The following is a 27,520-nucleotide window of genomic DNA, read 5'->3' as shown; positions in this document are numbered from 1 at the left end:
TAAATCAGGTTTTCCTTGGTGCAGTCCCACAGATTTGCCACAGGCCCATCCTGGGCCCTCTGACTCAGCCTTTCCCTTCTCCCACAGTAGCCCATGATCAGCAGGGCAGCTCTGGATTGCCTTGGTATGTGGCCAGTCTCAGGCCGAAATCTGGATGGCAGAAGTTTTCCATCCTGGACAGCCCTTTCCCACAGGCTGCTCTGACAGCTGTGGCCTCTGGGAGCTGCACAAAGGCTGGGTGTGCTGGAGGGGTGCTCAGGGCAGCCACTTGTGGGTGTGCAGGTCCAAAGACCTCATCCCCAGGCACTGGTGATCTGTGGGGAGGCTGCAGAGCACAGATCCCTCCAGTGCTGAGCTGGGTCATGCACAGCACAGGCAGGGCCAGAGGCTTTGTGGTCACTGGTTCTCCCAGTCTGAGGGTCTGGTGTGGCTCTCCTGGATGGATGCTGCTCTCAGCTGGAATACACACACTCTCATGTATATTTAGGAGGGGAAAGTCTTAATGTGAAAACTGCCTAGCAGTAAAAGCTGTGCCACATCCTTTGTTAGAAAAGTTCCTTCTCATCATCAGTAAAAGAGGGCCCTGCTGTGCTCTCCCTGCCAGCCGTGGCTGATACCCCTTTCCTTGTCCAGTCACAGAGAATGTGTCTTGTTTAGTTTGCCATTGGATTAAAAAAATCAGATCAGCTTTATCCAAGGGTGTTTGACCCTGTCAGTGGGATGTGGAGTGGAAGACCTGTCCTGTTCTCTCTGTTTCTCCCATGAAGAGGCTCAGAGACAACAAAGTCAGGCCAGATCAGTCCCAGGCTCTCTTGGATGCCAAGCAAACCGTCCTGAAGTCTGGAATAGTCAATTCATTTTTCAATCCATATTTGAACCAGCTTGTCACCATTTTTGGTGAACTGTTCTTAGAGAGGTAACACTGGTAAATAGGGAAATATAATCTCCCTGATTATTTTCCTTTATACAGTGTAGTCTAAAGTTGCTTTTCTGGCCATAGGGTTGCTTGGGAAGTTTAGGGTGAGTTTGTTCTGGTTTCAGGCTCACTGATTTCCCCACCCCCAGGCTGAAATGTGGCAGCAATTCCAACTGTGTGACTGGTTGGGGCCAGTCTTAGGCATTTGTGCTTGTCTGCCTGTAAAAGGGAAGGTGTAGAGCAACCTGCTGCTGAGAATGTGGTTAATGAAGAGTTAAGGCAGAGAACTCAAAGAGTAGCTGTGTTTTGTTTGTGAATAAATAGTTTTCTTTTAATCAGCTCCTGCTGCAAGTTCAGTCTGTTCCCCTCTGCCATTGATTTTCCTGTGCTGCATTAAGTGTTAGGAGGAGTCAGTTCCCCTTGCTGTGATTACAATCAGTGGCCATAATGGCCCAGAGACCAACATGGGCCTGATGCTAATTTGGTGCCTGGCAGACCAGCACAGCCACAAATGTCCCAAGAAATTAATTTAGCCTTTTATCCAGCAACTCCCAATCTGTACAGTGGTGATTAACAGAACTGCCTTCCCTCAGAGGACTTTTTGCAAGGATAAATATATCGGAGTTGGAGGTGTTAGGACTCAAAAACCAAGATAAATACACCCTGAGAGACCCAGAGAAGTGCTGCATGGGAATGTTTGGCATCGAGTAACCTTGAGGATGTCCTCATCAGCGATGCAAAGAGCTGTGTGAAGCTGAGGCCTTGGCTCTGTGGACATTTCTCAGTGTTCACAAGGCTTAGCCTTTGCTGCACTATTGGTATCTGCATATCTGAGTGTAATCTGATCAGTGGGGGAAAAACTGGCTGGCATTTCCATATCCCTTGTTTTTGTTAGGATATGAAAAACAAGTTCAGAAACCAGAACTGGCACATCTGTGAAGAAGCAGCCCAGGTCCTCTCCTACAGAGAGGAGAGCCTCCCTTTGCAAACAGAGGGGTGTTGCATCCAAATGGGAAGTTGTTCCCAGTGTAGGAAGGTTAAACAGGTCCCCGCCCACATCCTCCTCTGATAGTTTGAATTGTCACAGGAGATGGCTCCAGGGGTCTCCATGAGCCCAGAGGCACATTCAGAGAACACACAAAGGAGGAGGGAAACCCCTGGAGGTACCAGGGGAATTCAGGGAGGGGGCCCAGGCAGCCCTCGCTGTCTTAGCTGAGCCAACTCAACTCCTTGAACTGTGAGGAAACTCATGGCAAGCGAGGCAGGTTACAAATAACAACAGGGTTTAATTCATGCTGGTAAGCACTGCAGAATTCCCTCTCTGCCTTGTTCCTCTGCTGCACTACCCGTCCTCTGAGTGCCCTCTCTCAGCCAAGGCAGAGCTGTGATCCTGGATCTGTACTGACAGAAAACTCCTGCAGGAACACGAGGACTGTCCCTGCAGGAAGCATCTGCCAGGTCCAGGTAGTGCCTCGCTCTGCAGTGCAAAGAAGATGCTCAAAGGTGACATTACCTGAAGGCTCACCTGGGCTGCCTTTAGTTTAGGAACTGAACACCTCCCCAGGAGGGTGGGATGTGCTCCTGTGTTTGGCTGGTGGGGCTGGGAATGCAGAGAGGTGACTGAGTGTGTCCTGGAGCTGATCTCAGACACCTTCAGAGGAGTCAGTCCCACTGAGGGCAGGGAAACTGGGCCCTTTTTGCCCCTCCACCCCCATGGAAGGTGACCAGAAGCAGGGTCATGCACATCTTGTTTTTTAGGAGACCTGCAAATATACAACCAGGGAAAGCTGAGCTGGCAGGAAGGAAAACCAGCTGCCCTGACTTCAGGCTGCAGTTTGCTTGAACTTGCCCTGAACTTTGCAAATAGAGGACACCTGACAAGATATTCATTTACAGTAAGTTTATTTCTCAGTGCATTACATGAAAGGTCTTTGGTATTTGTGGGTCCTTGAATACTGTTCCCACTCTGCTCCGAAAGAAAATGCTGAATACAAAACATTCCATATACAGTAACAAACCCCATAGCAAATAAAGAGAAATAGATATTTTGAACAATAACATAGCAATATGAAAACAGATAAGTAACCATGCAAGAGGTGGAACAAACAGGTTGTGTTTACAACAAACATTAAAGCCTGCCATAAATGAGTTCATCCTGTCAGACGAGATTTATTCTTGCTCTAAGTTAAGAAATTACACATGATTGCAAGATACTGTGTATGGCTGCCCTATAAAAGACCAAATGGTTGTAAAGCTGATCCCCATGAGAGAAGCCAGGACCATTTGCACACATATGAAACACACTGATATAAATAAAAAAGATACCATGTAAAATAACTGGTGAAAAAGTTACCATTTCCTTCTGTGGATGGGAATGTGCCTTGTGAACAGTTATAGCACCTTTGAACCCTTGGTTTCACAGGGAACCAAGACATCACAGACTGAGTAGTTTAACCCCCTACACCCCCAAGCCCCCCGTGGAATGTCATCTCGAGCAAGGCAGCAGCTGTAAAATGGAGGAGGATGGATTTGCAATAACTGTATTGAGAAGTAATTCCAGAAGCTGATTGTCTTTTGGAAGCCTTTGTCACAGTGCTCAGGGTCCTACATCACAACAGTTCATGGCAGTGAGCCCAGAGAGCTTCTGGGGAGCCACAAGCTCTGCCCCACCAAACCTCACCAGCACCTGGTTTTTAAGGCCTGTTCCTCTGAAAGGTGATGGCAAAATGCCTGAGAAGTTTGGTGGGAGCAGTGAGGGCTCTCCTCTCTATTTTATTCCTGTTTCCCTGGGTTACTATCAATTCCTTACAGTAAGTGCAAATGAGATACTCTGGAGAGAAGCATTCCCTGCCTCCCAGGGTACCAGGCTGCTGGTGAACACGAGGGTGCACGAGTTGCAAAGAGTTTTTGGTTGTGCAATGTTGCTGCTTCTGGTTAGCTGAGGGCAAGGAATTGATCCAAGTCAAAAACACACTGGAGCTCAAACAAACATTAAGAATTTCAAAAAAAAGTCTTAGGAAAAAAATAAAAAAGGGAAAGAACACACTATGGTATTGCACAGTATGTATGTAAGATAAAGCACTAAACATTTCAATTAAAATATATTTCTAAATGAGCACGCATTCAAGATAAATCCCCTTTCTAAGTTACATAGACATGGCAAGAAGCATTTATATGCCCTGGCTGAAATGAACCTCAGTATCCTGCCTATGATGGAAAATGTGGTTGGAGTGGTTTGCTTAGTCATCAATATCATTAATGTCAGTGTGTGAGGCTGTGTTCACCTTTAAAACATAATTAAATGGGGTGGCACAACAGTGTGATCCAATCCTTGTGTAAGTAGAGAGGAACGAAACCCCAGTGGAGAGAGAAAGTCCATTTGGTATAATCCTACTGCCCCCCAATTAAAGATACAGTGCCTCATCAGAGAGATGGAGCTAAAGAAAGCAAGAAGTATGGGGAGAAAAAATTACAGAGCTCATGCAGAAATCTGGAAACGTCAGTAATTAAAATGGTCTCAACCCAAACTTAACCAGCCTTTTGACAATTGACTTGGCAGGATTAATTGCAAACAACGTCCATTAAATTTTCCTTTCATCTTACCAGTAATTTGTTTTAAAGAGTATAAAATCCAACCCCCTCATCAATATGAATGCCTCAGCAATAGGAGTGACTAAAGCCTCAGCACCCACCAAGCTCATGAAACAGCTTTGAGTTCAGAAGACAAACTCAGAGGAAGAAAGATTTCTCTTTCACTTCAGTGGGAAGCCTCCAAAACGTCAGGGAAGTGAAAATGGCCTCCTTGTACTCCCCCTTCCCCAAATTCAACCCTGTACCTACAGGACCAGTGAAACTGAGTTTCACCATTTCCCTTTTTAAAGATTGCTTTGGTTTGGTTTGGTTCCTGAAACTGCTATGAGGGCACGTTGTTAATGTGGCATCAACTATAGCTGGCACCAGTCTGCCCAGGGTACAAGTTTAGAGTGAACTGAGATTTCTCCTCAGTCTCCAGGCCTGATTTTCCAACACCAACATGTTGGCACAAGGAGTTATCTCCTGGAAGCCCCCAGTGATGTCTTGGAGCGTCCATGTGATCCACAACCAAGATGGTCCTGATTCAACAAAGAGGTAACCAAGTACTTCCCAATTCCTACACAGTGATCTGCCTGTAAATGGGGAAACATCTTTTTTGGCACATTTAATTATTAAACGGAAAGATTATTCCAAGAATAATAAGTTCCAGTGGCTGCACCAGGCTCAGCTGCCCACCAAAAGAGCCACTGCCCTCCCAGTAGTGGATGGAGGGACATGGGCTCTGTACAGCACCATAAACATCCTGAACTTAGAGTTACACTGGATTTAGGGTTAGTGCTGGATTTGAAACTGAGATGCTTCCAAAGAGACTTTAATTCATTATTCCAAAAGGATTGTGGATACAGGATGACTGCTGGAGGTCAGTAACCTGCTTGACTTGGGCAGTTTTACTTGTTTTCTTGTCCTCTGACCATATCATGCTCCAGCTGTAACTCAGAGTGCAGGCAAGGAACTCTCCAAGCTTTTGCAACACTCTGGGTTTGTTTCTTTGAAATATCCCTTGGAAAACTTGATCAGCAGCTCAAGCTGACCCAGGTGGGCTGGCAGCTGAATGAACCCCACCACTGGCACTGGCCAAGCACAGGGAAGATGCAAAAGCAGGGCAAGGACATGAATTCCTGCTGCCTCCAAGCCAGCCTAAACCACTGCTGTTTGTTACTTAGTTCCAGAAGTAAAAGACATCTTTCTGGTGCTTTCTCAGCATTAATTTAAGCTGTTTCACCTGGTTTGGGATCTCTGGCTGGATTTCCAAAGAGCAGGGCCAAGGGAAGACATACAGTGAATTCAGCAATCCTGGAGACCTGCTCAGGTTCTTCAGAGGAAAGTTTTGGCCTGGATATCTCTGTGGGTACATCATGTTTACAGTGATTATGGAAAGTCAATTTAATGTGTGGCTAATGTTGGGCTGGCTGAGCTCCTCATTTTTAGCCTCATTTCCAGTGAACCACAGGCTTTTGGCTTGGCCTTGGGAAGATCACTTGGGCTGCTGAATAAATGGACAGTGTTGGTCTTTGCAGCACCTTCTGACAGACATTCAGCAGGACAGCTCACCTTGTTCAGACAAACTGTTTTGCACAGGAACCAGATACAATGGGACCATTGGACCTGACTTATGACAAACACAAACTCAACTTGATCACTTTTGTCCTGGGCTGAATTTGCAAACTGTCAGAACAGGGGAAGTAAAAATTAAAAACCAGTAACCATCAGTTCTGTTGGTTAATCTCACCCTTCTAACAAAACTCACTGTCTACATAAATGACTTCAGCTTGTCCAACCTGGTTAGCACAGCAGGTGGAGTGATTCATTTGTCACTGAAGGGCAGGTTCAACTCCTTAAACCTGGAAGCTGGTACTTCCCCTAAAATAACAAGTTCTTGCAAAAAGTAAAATGAGTCTCTGTTTATCCAGTGCAAGATAAGCTCTTGACAAGGCACTAATTGTTTAGGCTGTGGTTTGCTACTACACTGTCTCCAGATTCAAATGGCAAGGATTTACTCACAAGATTAAAACAAAACACTGTGAAAACATTTTTCCTTATTGCTGTAGGATTAAGAAAAGATTGCAAAATATCCTTTTCTGTGAATAGTTATTGCCACCACTTAAATTAATTATCTCTGGATGTATGCACAAGCTGAACACAGTATGGGAAAATTCTTGCACAATTCCATCATATCTCATGCAAACTGCTCTGTATTTTCACAGAAACAGTGTAATTTCACTGAAGATAGATAGAAAGTCAATGTTGCCATGAACATTTGCATCAAAAGTCCTTGCTTAGCCAGCCACAAACAGAAATAATGTCACTCAGGTGCAATTGGCAACATGAAAAGCCAAGATTTTGATGCTAAAGTCCAGAGAGGCACCTGACATTTCAGAGAAACATTTTAAATGTTCTTTGGATTTTCTAATTTGTTTCTTTGCTTAAAAGAAATCCTTGCAGGTCATGCTTTCATGGCCTGTGGAAGTGGTACCTCCACCTGGAAGCCAGTATGACACCAACACATGAAATAAAAGCAGATGCCTCCAACTACACCAAGGGACAAGGCTGAGGCTTGGCTTTGAGTCTGGGTGGGATGGATTGTCTTGGCCAGTTAAGCAGAGCTTTACTGAGTCACTGTGAGGAAACAAGGGGAGGATTAAACTCTTGAGACACAGCCAGGAGGTGTCATTGCTGTAGGCAGCTTCTGAGATACCTGCCAGCTGGTATTCCAAAGGCAAAACAACAAAGTCAAGGAAAACCCTCTCTGAGCTATGGATAAGACATTCCCTGCAATAAGGGCACAGCATTAGCCAGGTAAGGAAACCCAGCTGCCAACACTGCAGCCTCCTACCCACTCCACCTGCAGTCTGCAATAAGCACTGGGATACTGTATCTGGAACTGGTGAGCGGCAGGGAGAACACGGGACGCTCCTACTTCATCCGGTTGCTTCTCCTCTTGGCTTCTCCGTCCTCCAGCAGCGAGGAGAGGATCTGGTAGGGCTGGGGCTGCCGGGGGCCTCCACGCTTGATCTTGATGCTGGTTCTCAGGGGGGAGCCCGGGATCACATCCTGTCCAGAGCCTGGCTCAATGGAAGACAAAGAGTCTGTAAGGAGAGAAAGTCACGGGAGAGCACTATTTAACAGGGGAGGCTACGGAACACAGACAGGGGCCCTTCTGGGAGATACCTCCTCTGGAAGCACTGGGGTCCCTCCTGTTGTCTTTCCAGCCAGGAAGCAATTGTGGGGCTAAAGTTTGCTGCCATCACACTACTCCTGGAGTAGATATTTTCTCTCTGCTCTGCCTGGGGTCAGTGCTCGTCCTGCACGTGGCCCAGCAGGCCCTGTTCTCATTTGTAGTTTCATTTCTAAAACTCTGTTCTTTCACTGATTATAATTTTAGTTGGGCTTTCACAGCTACTCAGCACTGCCCACAGGTCCTGTGCTGGAGGATGAGGCCAGGTGGTCACTGGGAAGTGATGCTCCTGGGGTTTAAGGACCATTTCACTCCTTGTAAAAAGGATGTTTTGAGGCCCTGAAATGATTGAACAAAAGGATTGATCCACCTTAGGGCTGCAGCCAAATTAGCAATAAAGCTGGGAATAGATGTCAGCTGTCTCTTCTCTTGCAATGCCTCCAGGTAACACCACCCTGCTCTTACTTCAGCTAAACAAAGCTAAATATCCACCAGACCAGGCCACTCTTCAGCAGCAGATGCTGATGGCTCGATGCTGCCTCACCATTTCTAATGCCCCAATTTCTTGCTTTTGCCTTCAGAGCTGGATGTCTCTGTGTTTCCCTGCCAAGAGCCCAATTTCCCAGCCAGACACCCAGGCTTAGTTTGATCCCACAAGGCAGCATTTCTGTTTCCAGGGAGCCTTTGGCTGCTGGAGGATTTGTGTCCTGTCCACTGGCACCAAACCCTGCCAGACAATTTGGGCCTTCTTGTGTCCTGCTGGGCTGCTCTGCAGCTTTGCTAGGCCAGATCATCTCAAACTGCCCTCCCCCTGCAGGGAAGGGGTTTGTTTGCTGGTGTGTTTTGCCTTGTTGCTTTGGTTGTGGTTTTGGAAACCACGCTCAGTGGGAAGGTTCTTGGGAAAATGAGAGCATGGGATTGGCATTTCTGTGTGGGGCTTTAGAGCTGGGCTGAGCTGGGCCAGGACCTGTGGTCAAATCCTTCACACCTACAGCGGGAACACAACCAGATAGTTGGTGCTGGGTGACTAAAACCTCTGTGGTGCCTTCCAGTGCAGGGAGGTCTGTGCTCAAGGTATTTTTCGTTATTTTATGTCTTTTTCTCTTTGTTTTTTGGAGTTATTTAACCATATACATAAGATGAACATATTTGCACAAGGGAAAAATGCCTTACTTTCCAAGTTCCCTTTCTAAACAGTATTTTTGTAGGGCTAAGATATGTGTTAACTTAAAGAATGAAACTATTTCAAAAGAGTAAGAATATAATTATCTATAGTTGTTGGACAAAAAGAAACTGAAGTCATACAATATAGGTGTTTAACTATGACCTTAACTGAAGTGTACAATTAAAAAACATCCCTTTTTGCTGATGCAGTTACACTGGTATAGAAGTACACATGGGTTTAATAACTCATCTCCATCCCAAGCAGTAACAGCAACTATATTTATATCAATAAAAACGAGTTGCTGAAATGACTGTTTCAAAACAACAGCAGCACATGCCTTGTTTGCTGCTGTATTTCCACACAGAATGTAAAAAATAGGTAAACCAGGCAGTTCTGCAGGGGCAGGGCCGTGTGAACCCCCAGTCCCAGCCCCTGTCTCTACACAGGCTTCCTAAGAGCTGAATTTTTGCTTTATACTGCTATAAATGAAGGTCCAAAGTCAAAGCCAGGCCCTGGATCCTGTAAACACCCTGCACTGTGCTTATGGACTGGCTTCCTTTCCCCTCTTCCCTGGAGAACATGGATTGCTGCCCAGGAAATCCAGTGGGCATCTCCCAGGTACCTCCACCAGCTCAAAGCAAAGCAGCATCAAAATATATTTTCCCAGCCTTGGTGTATAAAATGCAGTGAAAATGTGAAGCAAAGCAGGATTGATGCAGAGGTAAAGTCAGGGTGAGTGTGGTTAAATCATGGGGTTGTGATTCATGGTTTCCCAAAAACCTTGTGCTGTGTCTGCCCATTGCTTTTGGAAACGGGACCTGGGGCCTCTGAGAGCCACGAGGCCACTGAACAGGGCAGGGCAGGGCAGGGCCAGTCCAGCCATGCAACAAAACACTGCCCAGACACTGGGTGGGCCTCGAAGTGTCCAACAGAATTCCATCTCAGCACTGCTGGCTCCAGAAGGGGCTTGTGGGCCCTCGAGGTGCTGCCTAAAGGTCACCTATTCCTGTGCAGCAGGGCAGAATTGCTGGACATTTTGGCTATTTAGCATTTCCATAGGCTGAAACAATATCCAAAGGCCACTTCCCAATAAAAGGGGGTGTTGATCTGAAGGGAGGTGTGAGCAGCTCAATTCACAAGCAAGGCCAGGAATGAGGTGCCAAGGAGAGTGTGAGACAGAGAAGTGCTCTGGGACTCAGTCAGTGCCAAGGAACAGCCTTGTTCCTCACAGGCTGGGACAGCAGATCCAAACTACATTTCACTTCTGCTGGGTTCCTGAAAGGGGAAAAATTGGCACAGCAGCTTTTGGAAGCTGTGAGAGAACTGATCCTCAGGTACCCTAAGAGGAGAAGTCTGATCTGTGCCAATCACCAAGACCAAACGGTGGTTAAGGGAAGAAAACACTGAGAAATGATGTTACACACTGTACCAGTGATAGGAGAGCAAATATAAGCCTCAACAGATCATTTTAAAAATCTGAGTGTAGAACATGTGGGACTTCCTTTAAATCTGATTGTGAAAATAGGTTTTATATAAGTTACAATCACAAAACATTCAGAGATCACTGATTCTCAGGGTGACATGGCAGCACTGCTTGGGCTTTCTCTGCAAAGTGCAGAGCTGCACAAGGCTCACTGGTGTTCAAGTCACTTGGAAGATGCTGTTAACAGGATTAAATGATCTGGCCTAAAGACTTGAACAAGCAGCTCCCTGGGAAGCTGGTAGGTGATCTGTGCCACATGGCTTGAGCTGCTGCTCATGACTTGGCTGTCTGAATTGTAAAAAAAAATCACTGTAAGGGTCATTTCACCTGCTACTGTAGAGCCAGAGTGAGCAGCTGGTGGAAGCTCTAGGTCCTCAACAGCATCCTGTAAGTCCTGGTGGGTACCTAGGTTTGAAACCCTGGCTTGAACAGACACCAGACAGAGAGCTCAGGAGGATGTTTAACCATCAACAGAGCCCCTGGTTCCCTAGAAAAAGAAACCTCAGCAACGCTTACCATGAATTCCTATCATGTGCTCAAGAATTAATACCCTCTCAGCTAAAATCTTCAGAGCCTCTCGGAGCTGTTGAACACCTTCCCCCTGCAAGAAAGGAAAACAAAACCAACACTGGAGGATGTTGCAGAAGAGGCTTCTTGTTCATAGTGTTGCTTTCAGAGCACCAAACTAGGCAGTGTGGATGTTTAAAAATGAAAAGATGTGAAAGAGGACATGACCTACAAGGGTTGAGTAGGGATGCAAGAGAAATCCCTGTTTGAAGAACACCTCCTCAGTCATACCCCATGTTTGCAAAGCCCTGACCCAAAGCTTTGCCTTTCAGTTTGGTTCCTTCTTCTGCCATGGGCCAAACCCAGGGTGGATGTTCCTGTCAAACCTTTAGCCTGTGCAACTTGTGTTAACAACTCTGCTGAACCACCTGGAAAACAGGTTTGTCTCTTGCCTGACATTTCCTTTGAACATCACTGAGTTACCTGGGCTTTCTCTTGGTTGTTACAGCAGGAAACTGGGACATGTGCCTGGCACCATCTTGTTGCTCCCTTATAAACTGGAAAAGTGCCATGTGAGCCCACCCTGATGGACTTCAGACCTCCTTCAAAGGGCTCCTGGCTGGGCCATGTGCTGCCTGAAACCTGCCCACATACTTCCACGTACACTCAGGCTGTAGCTGTATTTTATTCCCTTTGTTGCCTTAGTTATGACAGAGAGATGTTGGGAAGTATTTTAGGGTGAGAGAGCAGAGATGTGAGAACTCCAGTGCTCTGTACATGCAGTTTGATCTCTTCTGGGAGAGAATAGATCATGTCCCTCAGTATGAGGGAGGGACACTGGGGGAGAATTCCCTATCTTGTAGCAGCTCCATGTGACAGAACTGCTGGTGGGGACTGAGGTGTTCAGAGAACATGGTGACAACATGGCCAAGGAAACCCCACAGACCAGCATTTCTGGCAGGTAATAAGTTCAAACCCAAGGTTCACGTCACCACTTGCTTTGCACTTTTAACTGGGGACACACCCCTTGCTCCCACAAACCCACAGAAAGGGAATATGGTTGAAGGACATTAAGGAGACAAAAAGGAAAATAAACCAGTAGAAACACGCACTTACATCAGCACCTTTGTCACCTTCCTCACCCTTCTTGCCTGGTTCACCCTAAAACAAACAAGAAACAGCAACTTGTTTACATGTGGCTGTGGACTCTGTCCAGGATCACTTGGATCCCTTCCCACCAAAGGAGCAGAAGCATTTCACCAGCAGAAAATAAACTGACTGGCACTTCATGCCAGCGGCCAAAGTGCTCTCCTGAGCTTTGCCCTGGAGCTTCTCAGAGGTCACCACCATTTCTAACAGGGATGAACTTGCCCAGGAGTGGCCAAGGGGCCCCTCTGCCATGGCCTGGGCCCCAACAAGGCCTTGTACATCTCATGGAGCTCTCATGAGCAACACTTTGGGCTAAACCACAGATAAATGACTCTTTCCCCCAAAGAGGCATGTGTTCATCTTTGATTTAGAAGTCAAAAATCCTCCATTCTGCTGCCATTAATTAGTCACATCACTTTCTGCCTCTGAAGATGCTCATTAAGCTTTCCTTGAGCGAAGATCCCTCCGTGCTGTGAATATTAGTCCTGTGTCCCACCCAGCCAGGACATTCAGACACTTCCCAAAGAACAGATGACATGGAGAGATTAAACCACAAGCCAAACATAAAAAAAGACTAACAAACCAGTGAATAAGACAGAGTGGAAATGCCCGAGCTCCTCAAGCTTGTTGGACATCCCTGAGATACTTGCAAAGCAGGGGTGAGAATGAGAGGAAGGACTGAAGAAAAGGTTGTGTGAATTGTATGAAATGAGGTGTGGAACTCAGGAAGAGAGATGAGAAACCTCCCAGTGGCCCTAGGACCTCTCTGGATGCTGCCAGCCAAAAAACCCCAACTCCACTAGCTCTTCACTGCCACTGGCTTTGTTTGCACTGAACCATATGTGCAGACATCCCTTTTGTGCATCTGTTCAGGTACAGCCAAAAAAATCATTTGTGGGGCCATCTCTTAATGTCATTAAAGGGTTTCCAGCTCAGCTTGGCAAACCAAGGTGCAAGAGGGAATTGAGAGCAGCTGATGTACTTCGAGCTGTTTAACTGTGCCCACCTTTGGGCTCTGGCAGTGGCAGGAACCTCCTGGGCCTGGGAGAGCTTCTGTCTGCTCAGGTTTGGCCAGAGAAGACCTTCAGGCAAAGCAACCTCCTCTGTTGGTGTGATGCTTTCCTGACTGTGGCATTTTTACACTCAGGAGGATTATGTTTCATTTGCAGAGGAATTCATTAAGGTGAGGTTGTCTATTGAACAAATGTCTGAGCTGGGGACAGCTGACCTGAGTGTGTCTGAGAGCTGGCTGAACCAGCCACAGTGGCACTTACAGTGCCACCAACCCCACCTGAGCCTTGCACCCACCCACAAGTGCATCACTTACAGGAGATCCCTTAATGCCCCTCTCTCCAGGCAGACCTGCTTGCCCCTGTTGGAAATAAAGTCAGTGTCATTAGGACATACTTTGCCATTTGACAAGAACACAGCGTAATTTTCACTGGTGGAATTAAGATGGCTTAATGAAAAACCTTACACTTGGGATAATATGGAAAAAAAATTCCTCTCCCTTGACATTATCACTCTAAGACAGCAAAAGGGGGTTATAGTTTTCTGTCAAGAATCAGCTCCAAATCCCATCAGGCTTTGGAGGGGTTGGGTTGGATGTGGAGCTGCTCAGCTCAGTGCCCTCCCTGTAAGACGATTAGCAGTTTTTTGAACTTTCCAGCAGTCAGTTACATTATACCAGGAAGGAATTTGGCTGCAGATTTGCTCCTTACAAAGACACCACATTCTTCTCTCTAGTAAAACTGATGGGCCTCTGCTGGCCCAGGCAGCACACAGAGCCCAGGGCTCCCACGGAGCACTGCTTTAATCTGCTCCTGCTCCACAGACACGTCCCGGCCTTAACCCCGACAGCTACTGATCAAAACACAGGTACAATATTTGGGATTTTGGTTGGTTTGTTTCTTTTTCCTGCTGTGCTAATTTTCACATTGTTCTCAGTGGGAGTTTTTTGTTCTTTTTTTTTTTTTTTTAATAGAAACAGTCTGAACTAGGTATGTGTTGGTTTGGGGCAGAATGAAATGTCATTGAACTGAGCATCCTTTTTCCCCCCTGTTTTCCTCCACAGTGCTGGTTTCCTACTCTGGGCAGAATCCCTGGTCAGGAGAGCAGTTACAGATTATTTAGTGAGAAAGCAGGAGCTTGGGAAGAAGAGGCAAAACATAAAAGCATCAATAGAAATCCATTAATGAAACAGCCACATATTTCCCCTGGCTCTTCTCCCCCCCAGACATACACAGCAACAAACCCACCCTTTTTTTCCCCTATCTGGTGGCAGATTTTTGTAGTATTTGCCAGAAAGGGAGAGTTGCTGGTTTTGAGTCCATCAAACTGCTGCTTTGTATAAAACCAGTGGGCCTGGGGCATCTCCCAAACATTCCCATGGAGAGCTGTGCTCCTATGGAGTGCTGGGCCAGCACTAGGCAAAGGCCACTATGGACAGGGAGAGCTCTGGGAGGAAGGCCCACTGTCAGGTGCTAAAGGGAAATACTTGGATTCTGCCCTGGAATGAGTAAGGCTTGTGAAAAGCACAGACAAGAGGAAAAAATCACAGAGAGGAGCATAACAACACACTGAAAATACATAAACAGGCTGTGCTCCATGTCCAGGAGGGACAGAAAGGATGTTATCAGCTTAAAGGGGATCAAAGGATATTTAGGCTGGATGTTGGAAATATCTTTTATCCCAGGCCCTCAGTAGCTGCTCCTCTGCCTGGAACTGATGTGGTGCAGCCCTCCCAGGCACTGTGTAGGATGAGCAGAGGCTGATTGTGAGCAGCACACAGGGAAGTGCCATCCAGGGGATGTGCTCTGACTGCTTCAGGTCTCTTCCACATCTATTCTCTCCGAGATTAAGCAGGAGGAATGTATAATAACATTTTCTCAACTCTGAATAGATATTGTAAACCCTCCTCTGCTTTTCTTTGCAGCTGCACAACTCCTCTGCTCCAGCCCTAATTTGTATCCACCAAACCCAAAATTGCAGCATGTAAGTTGTCAAAACCAGCATTCAAAGCCACACTCACACAAGACAAAAAAGCACACAGAGCATCCTACAGAAATTCTGACACAAAAAGCTGTTCAGCTTCCCTTTCCATGCTAACAGAGGACAGGTAGGAAATACAATTTATTTTTTCTATTTATCAACAGAGTTTGATATTTGAAAAATCTCTTTTGTCCCAAACCTAGAGGGAGAGTTACAATTCTGAATTCCTAACAAGGAGGGAACAAAACCAAAGCCTAAAGGATTTGTCTGCCCTGAATGGACACAGTGCAAGAAGCTTTTGTTACAAAATAAGCAGAGTCTTAATAATATGGCAAACCCAAACTAAAGCAAAATCTTAAATGAATCATTGAGGAAGAGCTGCTCTCAGTTTCCTGTATGGAAACATGACACTTTGCCATATTCCATGCCCTTTAATTTTATTTTTTTAACTGAAAATTAATATTGAGCTGTAATTGGTAACCTGTGCTACAGTCTCACCAGTTAAGGTTTTGCTCCCTATCAGAACCTTAAATTCTAGTCCCAGAATTACATCAGTCTGCAATCTATTAGTAAAGCCAAGACTTGCCCAAATGGGCTGATCTGCACAAGGAAACTGTTACAAAAACATTACTGCCAACAATCACTTTAAATGGTCTCTGTCTTTCAGGGAACTGCAAGTGATTTCTTACACAAGAACAGGACCAAGCACCCCAAACTAAAATAAAACAGAGCTTTTAGTAGTCCTATGAGCTCCACCCTTGGAATCTGCTGCCCCTTGACAGGAAGGGCCTCAGGAGTGGGGAAACCTGGCCTTGGACCTGCTCCCCTTGCACCCATGGGGACAGAGGAACATCACTGGTCTGTTATTCCCATGGATTTGGGAAGTCATCCAATTTGCATTTGTCTGTCTTATCTCTTCCAGGCATCCCTCTGTCTGTTGGACTGGAAGAGCGAGCAGAAATGGAGATGCTGCCATATGAGGGACTCATGTCACCTACAGCCACTCCACCTCCAGCTGTGGGACAGCAAAAGTGGCACTTGGAAGAAAAGCCAACTTTGTTTCCTGCAGCTGTGGCACAAGGCTGTGTCAGTGCAGCCACACTGCAGACATCCATCATTTTAGAGGTACCAACCACGTTTTTTCTCCTTGTCTGTCTTCCCTCCTTTGACTCTGCCCCACCCTGGGGTCTGAGTGAGCCTCCACAGTCCCTCTGTGCCCACTTCTACATTTTGCAGACCTAATTGCCCAAATGCCACTTTGAAACCCTTCCCAGTGCTTGAATGCTGGACTGGCAAACTGATACATTTATATCCTTGTTAGATATTTCTCTGGTACTTCCTAAACTTCACAAGTATGGAAATAACATTCAAACAGCCCTTTTTTTCCTATGTTTAGTTATCAGCACTTGACAGCCCATCAAGGACTGAGGTATAGCACATAAACATATAAAGAACATTATTGTAATAATCCAAATATGTTAAGGACATCATTTGACCTGGGGAATGACTTCGATTGAGGAAAAGTCTGGTGAGTTTTTAAAGCCTTTAGTGCCACAGAAGGGATAATTCAGTCAGATCACTAAAAACACTTCACAGTAACGAGCTTTGGTTGGCAGAAGAAAGTTGGTTTCCACAGGCCCTTACACACTCTATATTTGCTACCTGAGTCTGTTTAGAGAACACCTGAATTTGTAAGCAATTTGACTCTTTATCTGTGCAGTAAACCCTTCTTTTGATTCTTGCAGAAGACCTAGAAAATCTGCATTTAAAACTGTTCGTGGCTGCAGTCCCAGCAGATTTTAAAGACCTGTGCTGTCTGTGACTGCTGAGGCATCACCCCAGGTGTTGCTGGGAGCCTCTCTGTGTATGTAAAACCTTACTCTCTCTCCTCGGTCTCCTTTGGATCCTTTTGGCCCAGGTTGTCCTGGAGATCCTGGTAAGCCCTAGAAGAGATGCAGAACGAGAAGGAATTAATTTCCACTGTGCATCCTTTGTGTAGGTGTAGTGAATACATTTCCCAGGCATCCCCAGCTCCTGAAAACCTCATACACCCATTAAGCACTTGGGCTGGATTCTCTTTTACCCTCCAGCAAATACAGTGGGAGCTCTGTTCACAGACATCCCGAGCCCTGCAGTTTCTGCAGATCCCTCTATTTGGGTCTTTTAATGCATTGCAGGCCCCTGATGTAACATTTTTAAGGGGTCAGTATGACAGGACAGTTCTTGTTCTCAGTTACCAAGAAGAAATTAATACACAGGTAGTATGGTTAGCTTAAAAATCCCCTCTGCTTTCCCCCACTTCTTAATTGCCTCAGTGGGTGGCAGGAGCAAGCACACATACCTGAAAATTAATTGGATTTTGCAGTGGAAATTATTTTGAAGCTATTCACTCACCCTAATAAACAATTTTCAAATTAAGCCCAATCTCTACTAATAATTTTACTCCCTGGGTTGAATAAATCTATAAAGCAGTCACCAGCAGCTAAAAAGGGCATAGTCTCCAGATTTCTACTAATTGAACTGCTATGCAGAAATCGATCCAAATCCTTCACTTATCCACTCAGTGAAGCCACAGTTATAACCAGAGAGGGAGAGGCCAATATTGTTTGTTTATATTCAGCATGTCAGCTCCCCATAACCATGTGCAAGATCTTTTTTTCCCCCTCGAGTGACTTCTACATTGTCTTGGAGTGTATAGAGATGAGCCTGGAGCTCCCCTGCTGGTGATTTAAGCCAGCCTGGTTATCAACAGGCCCCCAAACCCTCACATCAGAATCCAGAGAAATGGGCTTTCTAGGATTGCTATGAGGAGCTCAGTGTCTGGTTAAGTGGCCCAAAGAGGTTGGACACACATGATTTTAGGGACTAAAGGAGGAGCACTCTCCCAGTTCCAACAATGCTCACCATTAACATGTTGCTCTTGCCTGCTGCCAGCAGCAGCTCAGCTTAGCTACAGCTCCTCTGGGCCCACCAAAGATTCAGAGACTCAGGCCTGGTTTAGGAGGCTAATTAGGGCTGCCAAATGAGGTAGGGCACAAACCATCTTGGCCCCCTGTCAAACATGCAGCATGAACAAAGCTCAAGTGTCCACAGAGATCCTTTGCTCTTGACAGCTCTCAACAGTGACTTTCAGACTTTCAGTGCCTGGTTAGACAGGGATGCTCAAGAACTTCCACATTGTGAAAAATAAAAGATTTACAGTGTGTGCTGCATGTCAAAAAGCCAGACTCTACTTCAGAATGTACTTATGAATTGTGAATTACCTTATATTTAATCACATTAAACTGCCTGTCATTTTGCTGCCAAATCTCCCACTGTGTTCACATCTATCTGGAGTTTCTCATTGTTCTCCAGAGCATTCCCTAATTGAAATGATTCTGCTACACTGGCAAACTTTCACTAACCTGTTGTTCAATGCTTCCTTAAAGTGGTTAATAAATTGCGTGGGGAAAACCTCTCCTCTCGATTTTCAACTCCAAACCTCCTCTTGTCAGGATCTAAGTTACATCCCTCTGCTAAGTTACTTAACCTTTCTCTGTGCTCTTCAGTCATGTTAGATTCCCTTGAAATATTTGATGTTACTGGTTTACCTCCACATTAAGCAACACTCTTCCCAAAACTGAGTCCCTTTGTGTCAGCCAACCGCAATCTGGAGTAGTTTGGCAGTTCACTATTAATCATGACTTCACTTCTTTCCATTTAACCAGCTTTTTCCATCTATGTGAGTACTTTGCCTTTCTTCTATCATAAATTCTTTTGAGTGAGTTTATCACACTCCGTTATTATCTCCCCCTCCCCCAATGTTTGTATCAATAAATAATCAAACTGATGGGAATTCGTGATATTTTTCTTGAATAGAAAGTGCTATGTCTGAAAAGACAGGCTTAACACATTCACTCTGGTGAATTGGTGAATTCCCACTGATGCATTTTTGTTCTTTTCTGTGTTCCACGGGAGATGCAGTATTTTTCTATCTCTGTGTCAGTAAAGCCCATGTCAGATCCTTTGCATCAACTGAGGCCACATGAAATGTTTTGACACAGCAACAGCAAGATGTGTTGTTATGATTAAGGGAAAATCTGAAAAGCACAACTGTTTCAACCTCTCAGCACAATCCAGGATGAGAAAAAGGTATTAAATCACAGAATTTCATGGGGGACAAACCAGCAGGTCTAAGTCTTCTCAACTCCTCTCCCTCTTTGTGCAACGAGATGATGTTTCACCCCTAACCCCCAACTCCGTCCCTCACCCCAAAGCACTAAAGCACCTTACTTGTGATCCAGGGGCTCCAATAGGTCCTGGGGGCCCTTTGGGTCCTGATGCACCTGGTGGCCCTGTGGGAATTGTAATTGGAGACAATTTTAAGGAGACTTAGAAGGAAGAAACCTAAATTCCAAATGCATGCACTTCCTTTCATGTTCTGCTGTGGGTGAGAGCCCTTCCTCGATCCCACGACTGCCCCACGAGCCCTTCATTCCACACTGGATTGCTGGATACCAAATCCTGACATAATACATCCCTATGCCCTAGGGAAGATGTTAGAGCTCTGGGAGGAAAAAAAGGGTGAAAACAGGCAGGAAGGATGTTAGTAACATCCTGCATTTCCATTGCTTAAAATGCAACCTTTGAGAAAACTTAAACTAGACCCCTGAAACAGCAACATCAGAGCAAGGTGCTGCAGGTGCTGCTCCTGAAACAGCCTCGTGGGTGGCAGGGAAACCACAAGTCTGATACAACTGGTCTCTGGTGTGTCAGAAAGATGATGCAGAATGTGAAGGAGATGGAGTTTGGCCATAGCCAGGAGAGAGGCTGACTGGGCCAAAGCAAAGCTCTCTGGTTCTTTCCTCACTCCAGTGGCAGTAAATTAAAGTCTGTGCCACAGAAGAGCTGCTTCCAGGATGAGTTAAACACTGTCTAAACAGGTCAACTTATTTTACACAGTCACTTAACAGATTCATTCCTTTTGAAAAAATAATTATATCTCAACAGTAGCTGTTCAATTATACCTGCAAGTGGGAGACAGGATATTTGCTTAGTCTGAACTTAGCAAGACTCCTCTCTGCTTTAGTTGTCAAAACCCTTGAGATGAAACAATGTGGACATTATACACCAAGTACAGCTGAATCAGCCTCAATCATTAATGCACCATACAAATGCTTAAGTCAAAGAATAAAGGAATTGAAGGGTAAATGAAAGGCCCTCATAATGAAAGGAAAAGCCTTTTCTGCAACTAATGGGAGTTCACTCCTAAATATGCATCATACAGGGAAGTGCTGATGTGTGCAGGAATATTATCATTTAAGCCACCCATCAGCACAGAGAGAGAGAAGACTTGCCACTGAATTTTCATCCCAGATTCTGATTTCAGTTATATTGGTGAAAGTTTGGAATAGCTCAAAGCAGCTCCAAAGTCTTCATACACATCACAGAGCAGCTGGCCAGATCTTGCTTGGTGGAGCTCCACAGAGACAGGACAGGATTGCAGCAGTGGTGAGAACAACTCTGCTCTCACAAAGGAATTCCCCAGACAACCCATTCTTAAGGACAGTCTGTTAACCAGCCCCTTCTCAAGGTGTGTGCTGCTGAAGGTAAAACCATCTGCCACTAGCAAGACATAAGAAGCCTGGTTAGTTCTTTCCACCCTTCCACTCCTGGACCCACTACTGCCCTTCCACTGAGGACCACCTGCCTTCCCTGCATGCATCTCACTCTCCATCAGAAACTCCCTTGCTCCTCCTCCCCCTCATCCAAGCCCCGTGTGTTACCTGGTGGCCCCACAGGCCCTGGGGCTCCCCGTGGCCCGGGCAGCCCAGCCATGATGGTGTCGATGACGGTGGAGGCCAGCTGGGCTTCTCCATCTGCGGAAGGAGCAGAGTCAGTGGCCAGCAAACTTCTCTCCAAAATCCTCTGGCGCCTGTTGCTGGCCAAGGGCAGCAGTGCTGTACAGTACTAAATCTGGGCTCTTGGAGCACTTGCCCTTTGCTCTCTAAGGGCTGTGTCCCCTCGCCCTGCAGAGCTGCTCATCTCACCTCTGAAAACCACGGGAAAGTCGTCCTTTCTATCAAAAACTTGGTGTCCCTGCACACCTGTATAATCCTACCCTTGAATAACTGACCCAACTGGCTTCTGGCTACCTGAGGAATCAAGGATGGATCTGGATGTCCCTCCTGCCTGGCATCAGTGACCTGCTGAGCCAGCCTGGCACATCCCCCCAGCCCAGCTCACCTGGGGGAGGTGGTGGGGGGAGATGCCGTGCCTAAGGATGCAGAAAAGCCCAGGGAGAGGGTGTGCTCTGCCCCCTCCACGTGCTCAGCAAACTTTCCTCCCATTAAGGATTATTTTAGGTGTTCATCTGGCCAGCTTGGGCAGGGTCACTGCTGGGAAATGAAGGGAAATGGGAGTAGAGCAGAGAAGGGAAAGCCAGCAGCAGGAATTGGAGGAGCTTTGTGTTTTTACACATCTTTCTCAGTCCTCTCCTGTTAGGAATAAAAATCAGCAGCCTGTAGATGTCCCCTCTTCCCTCAGCCTTGAGCCAATAGGGTCACCATGTCAGTTGGCATCTGAATAGAAAAACCCCAACTATATGTAAAAAGCAACCCTTAGTATTTATTGCAATTCCAAAACCATATTCAACAACCCTATTCCCTGTGGACCTGTGCTGTGGCATCCTAGTAACCTGTGGGGGCACCTGTATGGCAGCATCTTTTATCTGACCACCCCACAACACTACTGGACAGTTGTGGAACCTCAGGGGCAAAAATTCCATGGACAACCAAGGCAACATGATCATAAAACAAGGAAGGGAACCCCTATGTCCTGGTGCTGCTGAGACTTGCAATCCCCTGTCCTGACCTGTGCTGTAGGACCAACAACATATTTCCTGTTGCATTTAACCTGGATGAAGATGCTGCCTCCTGGCCACTGGGACAGTAAACCCTCTGAAAAGCCCACATTTTCCACAGCTGGAGACCACCAGGCAGAAATAATGTCCATCTCCTCCTGCCCATGACCTCAAACTTAGTCATGTTTCCTTCCACCCATCCCTTTAACTCATCACAGTAAAATTCAGGGGAATCCTCTGCAGTAAAACACTGAAAATGTCTCACTGCAAATGTCAAATGACACCAGGAAGATCAGGAGGGTGTTTGCTTACTCTGCAGAGTTCAGCCCAAAGGTCAGAAGGTGAACTCTCCAGAAATTTTAGCAGACACATTATGAAGCCTTTTCAGCTTCTGGAGCGTTGGCAAAGACAGAGAGGCCTTTCCAGCTGCTTGTTTGAAAGTAGTTCCTAGGGAAAACTGTCAAATGGCTTTAACTGCCAAGGATGACAGGATATCTCTGCAATGCCTCCCTGGCAGCAGAGCAGCACAAGATCCAACCCAGATCCCTCTGAGAACCAAATTTCGTGCCTAAAGCCTGAATACAAACAGGTATTTATTTGAGTATTGTTTCTAAACCCATTCATCTTCCCCTCCTCACAGCTCTGAAACAAAACAACTGAGACTGTTTTCATGTTCAGAAGGAAAGGTACCCCAGTGAAGTGTGTAATCCAATTAATTTGAGTTTTATTTGACCATGTCAAAATCCATCACAGCCTGGGAGTAAGATGAAATTGGGAAATGAGCATCAAACAGCAGTGAAGGCATTAACAGTTGCAGAGCCTTTTGTTTTTAAAGTACATGTGGTCAACAAAATCAAAGGCACATCCACTGAGAGGGGCAGAGGATGGCCTGCAAACAACCAGGGTTTAATTACTGCTGGAGGTAAGCCAGGGATAAGGATTTGGGTTACAAAACATTCCAGCTAAATGGTACATTATTATGATGACAGAGTTACTCCCACAAATCCACCCATCCTGACATTTGACTCAACGTTATTTATGAAAGGTGATTCCATAATTGTGACACAGAAGAGAGCTCTGATCAACAGCCCTCGAGCTCAGCAACTCCTGCTTTGGCCTCATGGCATGATCCTTCCTCAGCTGCCTGGCCAGGCAGAACTCACCCAGATCCAGGTTTTCTTCCAGGATCAGCTCTGAATGAAACATACTGTCAATGAAATGGGATCCAAGTGTATTAAAACACAACCCTCACATTTTTTTAAGGGACTTTCTCCATATTCTTGTAAAGCAGCAGGAAGAACTTGTACCTCCTTATAATATCTCTTCTCCTTATAAACAGAGGGACATTCTGGGGCTCTGCAGCTGGAGGTTGTCAGGGCAGCCACAAAATAGCATCAAATGGCAGCAACAATATTCCCTTCTCAGCCATCTCCTGCACTGACCCAGGCCCTGCTGGGCTCCAGGGCTGGATGTTTCCGTGCTTCTGGATACACCAAAGCAGAAAGTCTGCCTTGTTTGAGAAGACCTTGTTATACAATTTGCTCCAGGAGCTTTCCAGCTGCTGGCCAAGCCAAGAGGAAGAGTGCAACCAGTCTGACCTGGTCAGGTAGGAGCATCTACATTCCCTGGAAGAGGGCACAGCCATCCTGCAAAGGGGAAACCTGAACCAGCCCAGGAATGCCCTGAAGGACACAGGGAAACCTGCCCAACCAGGGGCACAGGCTTTGAGAGCAGTTGGTTTTCTCAATCACATGCTGTTCCCTTCCTCCTCTCCTTCCCCTTTACTTCCTCTGCTCTGTTCTCCTTCCTCAGGAAGGGCTTTCCATGGCACCAGGCACTGGATGTCACTTCATAAACCCCTGAGCTGTGCCCTGTGCTGGGCACACAGACAGCCCACTGGGCCTCAGTTTCCCTTTGCTGTCCCCTCAGGCACTGGCACAGGCTGCCCAGGGAAGTGGTGGAGTCCCCATCCCTGGAAGTGTTTAAAAACATGTGGATGTGGCACTTGAGGACATGATTTAGGGATGAACATGGTGCTGGTGCTGAGTTAATGGCTGGACTTGACCTCAGAGGTCTTTTCCAACTGTGATGATTCTTAATTTTATCTCACCTGTCCTTTGGAAACTGAAATCATTGAGATGTAAGAAAACACAGCCTTCAACAGAGCAAAAGTTGCATTCTTTTCTCCTTCTTTTCCCTAAAAACTCTCAGTATGAGCACAAGAAATAGGTCTGAACTGACTCTAGACCAGGTACCTGATCACTCATTTTTAAGTGGCAGAGAAAGGGAGTGATCCCAGCAGCAGCAGCCCCAGCAGGGGTACAGCAGTTCAGCTTCTGGCCTAGGTCTAAGGTTTCTGACTAAGGGATAAATTCCCCCATTATAGGCTTGATTTGTTGAGACAGGATGGAAATGAAGTAATCCTGTCTTAATTTTTTTCTGCTACCTGATCTGGAGGGAAACAACTGGGACCAATTTTTTTACCACAGCACAGCAAAACTTGTCTCCCCATTTTTGGCTTCTGCCTGCTGATAAATATTGCCAGCAGGAACTTGTGATTAATAAAGGCACAGGCATTAACCATGTCCAGGCAGAACCAAACACTGTGCTACTAAAAATAACCTGATACAACTCACATCTCCATGGGTGCACAGGCCCATTACCAGGAATATGCTTCCCTCTGCTGTCAGCAGCTGGAATCTTATGTTTATAGTTTTCAGATGTGCTCCATTCAAAACCAGTAAATACATTTTTTTTTTAATCTACTCAGAATTTACAAGGCTAAGCTTTATTGCTTAAAGAGGATCAGCTTCCCAGCAACCTGTGGTGGGCAGAGTCAGCCAATACATGGGCAAAATGGTAAGTTTGGTAAGAAAATGGGCTTGGTAGTGCTGTAACATTATCATGACCCCATAGATATTTGTAGTTAGGTTTGTATTAAGAAAAATTGCCATAAATTTTTGGGCTACTCCTTGTGGAAACCAAGAAATCCACAAGGTGTGGAGGAGGGATGCCCAGGGATGTAAATGTAACAGTCACCATTTACTCATTTCCTCAAGTCCATGTGGGAGCCTGTTGCTGCCCAATGCTGGCAGAGTTAATACAGATAATTATCCACTCATTTATCCTCTTCCCATTTTGGGACACATCAGCTGGAAAGGCTGTGTAATCAATGGCTTTATACATTTTTTCATTTACTCACTACTTTGCAAGAAGGAGTTTAATTTCAAGGGTGATTGGAGGGAGGATCCTTAAGGATCACTTGGAATAAAAGGCTGAATGCAGATTGGCACCATTTGGTGTGATCCTGTGAGGAGTGAGGGGACTGTAATGCAAAACTTCCTTGTTCCACACTCATGAACACAGCAGATCAATTTATATTTTCTCAGACTCTTAGTGTGGGACTGCAATTATTCATCCTGTCCATGTGCTCTAAGTAACTGCATATGAAATGGAGCTGTTAAAATTCTTCCCAAATTAAAAATACATCTGTTCACTTTCGGGAAAGGGAGTCTGGAGAGCAGAGTGGGTGGAAGGGAAAGGAGAGCTCTGGATAACTGTCAGACAAGGGGAGACTCACTAATCCTTGGCTGTAACTAAGACAACTGAGCTTTGAAGCTGGACATGAGCAGTAAAGCTGGGAAGAGGCACAGCTGAAGTCTGGGGGAGTGGAGATGGGAGCTGAGGCTCCAGGAATTTACCAGCCAAGTGGAGACACAGCTGAGCTCTGCTTTATCTTTACTAGATGCCAGGTACACAGGACTGGACTGGAAGAATCAAGCCCAAATCTGAGAGTGCTCCAACCCAAATGCAGGGTGTGTCTTTCTTAGAAAGCCTTTTCTTGCCCTGCACAGCACAAATCAAATAAATACAGTTCTTAAACCCCCTGACCCTCCAGTTACAGGGAAGAGACAAATTTGGGCTTTCCAGTGTGTGACTGTGTTTTGTGTGGATGGGGGATCATGTGGATGCACCAGGAACGCAGGTGGAAGACGCAGCTGCGGGGGTGGGGGAAGAGACACATTTAACAGATGTCCTTGTTCTGTTATATAATTCCAGAGTTACAAATTTTGGTCCTGACTGATTCCTGAGCAGCCCTGACACTCCCACACCACAACAGCGGCACCAAGAGGTTCCCAACAGCAGCACCTGAGCCAGACTCTGCATTTCTCTACCTCTTGTCCCTCAGGTGACACTACCTGAGCTCTGTCATTTCCCTACAGACCCTCTTCCCAGCAGCCACACGTGATGAAGGCTTAAAGGACACCAAGTTGCCTCCTCAAAGCTGTGATGGACCTAGAAAACCAGGGAAAAAAATCCCCCAAGCCCTGTTCTCACTGGTTTTTAGGAGAGCAGTGACTTAGTTCTTCGTTTTGGAGAGGTGAACCCCTCCAGCTTCTAAGGGGTTTCATCTTGAACAGGGACTTCCAAGAGCCCCACACAGTGGAGGCAGATTGTCCAGCTGCTCCCAGGGTCCTGGCAGGGCCAGGAGGTGGAAGAGCTGAGCTGCTCCATGCCTGCCCACTCTGCTGAGGTACCAGGAAAACATGGCAACTGAGGAGGGAACTTACTTTCTTTTTCAGCTGTGGGCTGGAGCGAGTAGAGAACCCCTTGTTGGAAGGTAAGAGGGAGGCTTGGGGTGGCTGGTGGCCCTGGAGGACCTGGGGGACCTGGGATCCCGGTTTCTCCTGGAAGTCCTCTTGGTCCTTGAGGTCCCAACAGCCCTGTGCAGAGGCAGGAGAGGATGTGTTAGTGCATTTGGGGATGTGCTAATGATGCTATCCTGTAAAAAGGCAGTAAAAAGACAAAGGATTTCTGTCCTAAACTGCAGTTGTGGGAATTAGGGGTGTGGGGGGAAACAGGAACAGCTTCCTATTTTTCCCTTTTTTTGTTTAGCATCTTCCCCTGCAAACCAGACAGCCTGACTTGGCTTAATTCCTGAAAGAGGGAGATCTCCCCCCTCCCTGAGGCTGAGCAAGAAACTAAAGCAAGGTGTGAAATCAAATCTTTCTCTTCCCCTCCAGGTACACCTGTATGTCACCTTACTGCCAGGAAAGCACAGGAAGAACAAGGGAAACACAGTCAGTCCAGCAGCAGACTGATCCCGCTTCCTGTGGGGCTGGAAGGCTCTCACTGCAAACTGAGAACCCAAAAGGCAGACACGTCCTTGGCCAGACTTCGGCCATTGAGAGGTTGCCAGAAAGTGCCAAAAAGCAGTCAGGGCTGCTCTCACATTGAAGGCACGCTCCGAGTTTTAAATCTTTCCCAAGCTCAGACTTACAAGGCACAGCCTTTCAGCCACAGAGAGCACAGAGCCCGAGGTCTGGCACCTATTGTGTAGTATCTCCTTCATCAAAACATTTAGGAACATTTTGAGGATGAAGAAAGTCTCCCAGCTCAGGAATGGAGTGTTCTCTGAAAGAATGGCCTCATAACCTTTTCCCTTTACATACAAAAGCATCATTAGTTTGACATCCTGGCATCTGACAGCTTGACACAAATGGTGGAGAAAAAAGGGAGTTAAAACAGGCACCCAGTGAGGGGGTTAAACAGGGAACACTCTGCTCCAAAGGCTGACAGGTCACAGGCTGTTTCTTACAGCTCCTGAGCAGGATGGGGAAACATGATCCTGCTCTGCAGCTTTCTGGGACAAGCTCTCTCCAGCTCCACAGGAAATCCCAAGGTCTGTCATTGCTCGT

The 27,520-nt window shown here is 46.3% G+C and overlaps 1 protein-coding gene and 1 long non-coding RNA gene across 9 annotated transcripts in view; one reads left to right on the top strand and one right to left on the bottom strand.

The window, feature by feature from the left end:
- Positions 1 to 2,801: 2,801 nt before the first annotated feature.
- COL26A1 (collagen type XXVI alpha 1 chain) overlaps positions 2,802 to 27,520 on the bottom strand; it is a 181,975-nt gene continuing 157,256 nt past the window's right edge. For 6 of the 8 annotated variants that reach the window (XM_064677774.1, XM_064677773.1, XM_064677768.1 and 3 more), the window contains 8 exons: positions 26,393 to 26,545; positions 20,746 to 20,838; positions 19,253 to 19,314; positions 16,861 to 16,923; positions 13,317 to 13,361; positions 11,957 to 12,001; positions 10,850 to 10,934; positions 2,802 to 7,596 (listed from right to left, as the gene is read on the bottom strand). In XM_064677774.1, coding sequence (XP_064533844.1) covers positions 7,424 to 7,596; positions 10,850 to 10,934; positions 11,957 to 12,001; positions 13,317 to 13,361; positions 16,861 to 16,923; positions 19,253 to 19,314; positions 20,746 to 20,838; positions 26,393 to 26,545 — 719 coding nt within the window. In that variant the 3' untranslated portion in view covers positions 2,802 to 7,423. The remainder of the gene's footprint in view (positions 7,597 to 10,849; positions 10,935 to 11,956; positions 12,002 to 13,316; positions 13,362 to 16,860; positions 16,924 to 19,252; positions 19,315 to 20,745; positions 20,839 to 26,392; positions 26,546 to 27,520) is intronic. The other 2 variants (XM_064677769.1, XM_064677771.1) reach the window with 2 other exon arrangements.
- On the top strand, positions 22,263 to 25,737 carry LOC135425467 (uncharacterized). The gene is made up of 3 exons (XR_010435607.1): positions 22,263 to 23,427; positions 24,592 to 24,680; positions 25,567 to 25,737. It is a non-coding gene; the product is annotated as an uncharacterized LOC135425467 (long non-coding RNA).

The sequence above is a fragment of the Pseudopipra pipra genome, chromosome 21 (assembly GCF_036250125.1).
Source record: "Pseudopipra pipra isolate bDixPip1 chromosome 21, bDixPip1.hap1, whole genome shotgun sequence".
Taxonomy (NCBI): Eukaryota; Metazoa; Chordata; class Aves; order Passeriformes; family Pipridae; genus Pseudopipra; species Pseudopipra pipra.
This window is presented reverse-complemented; position numbering and strand designations above follow the sequence as displayed.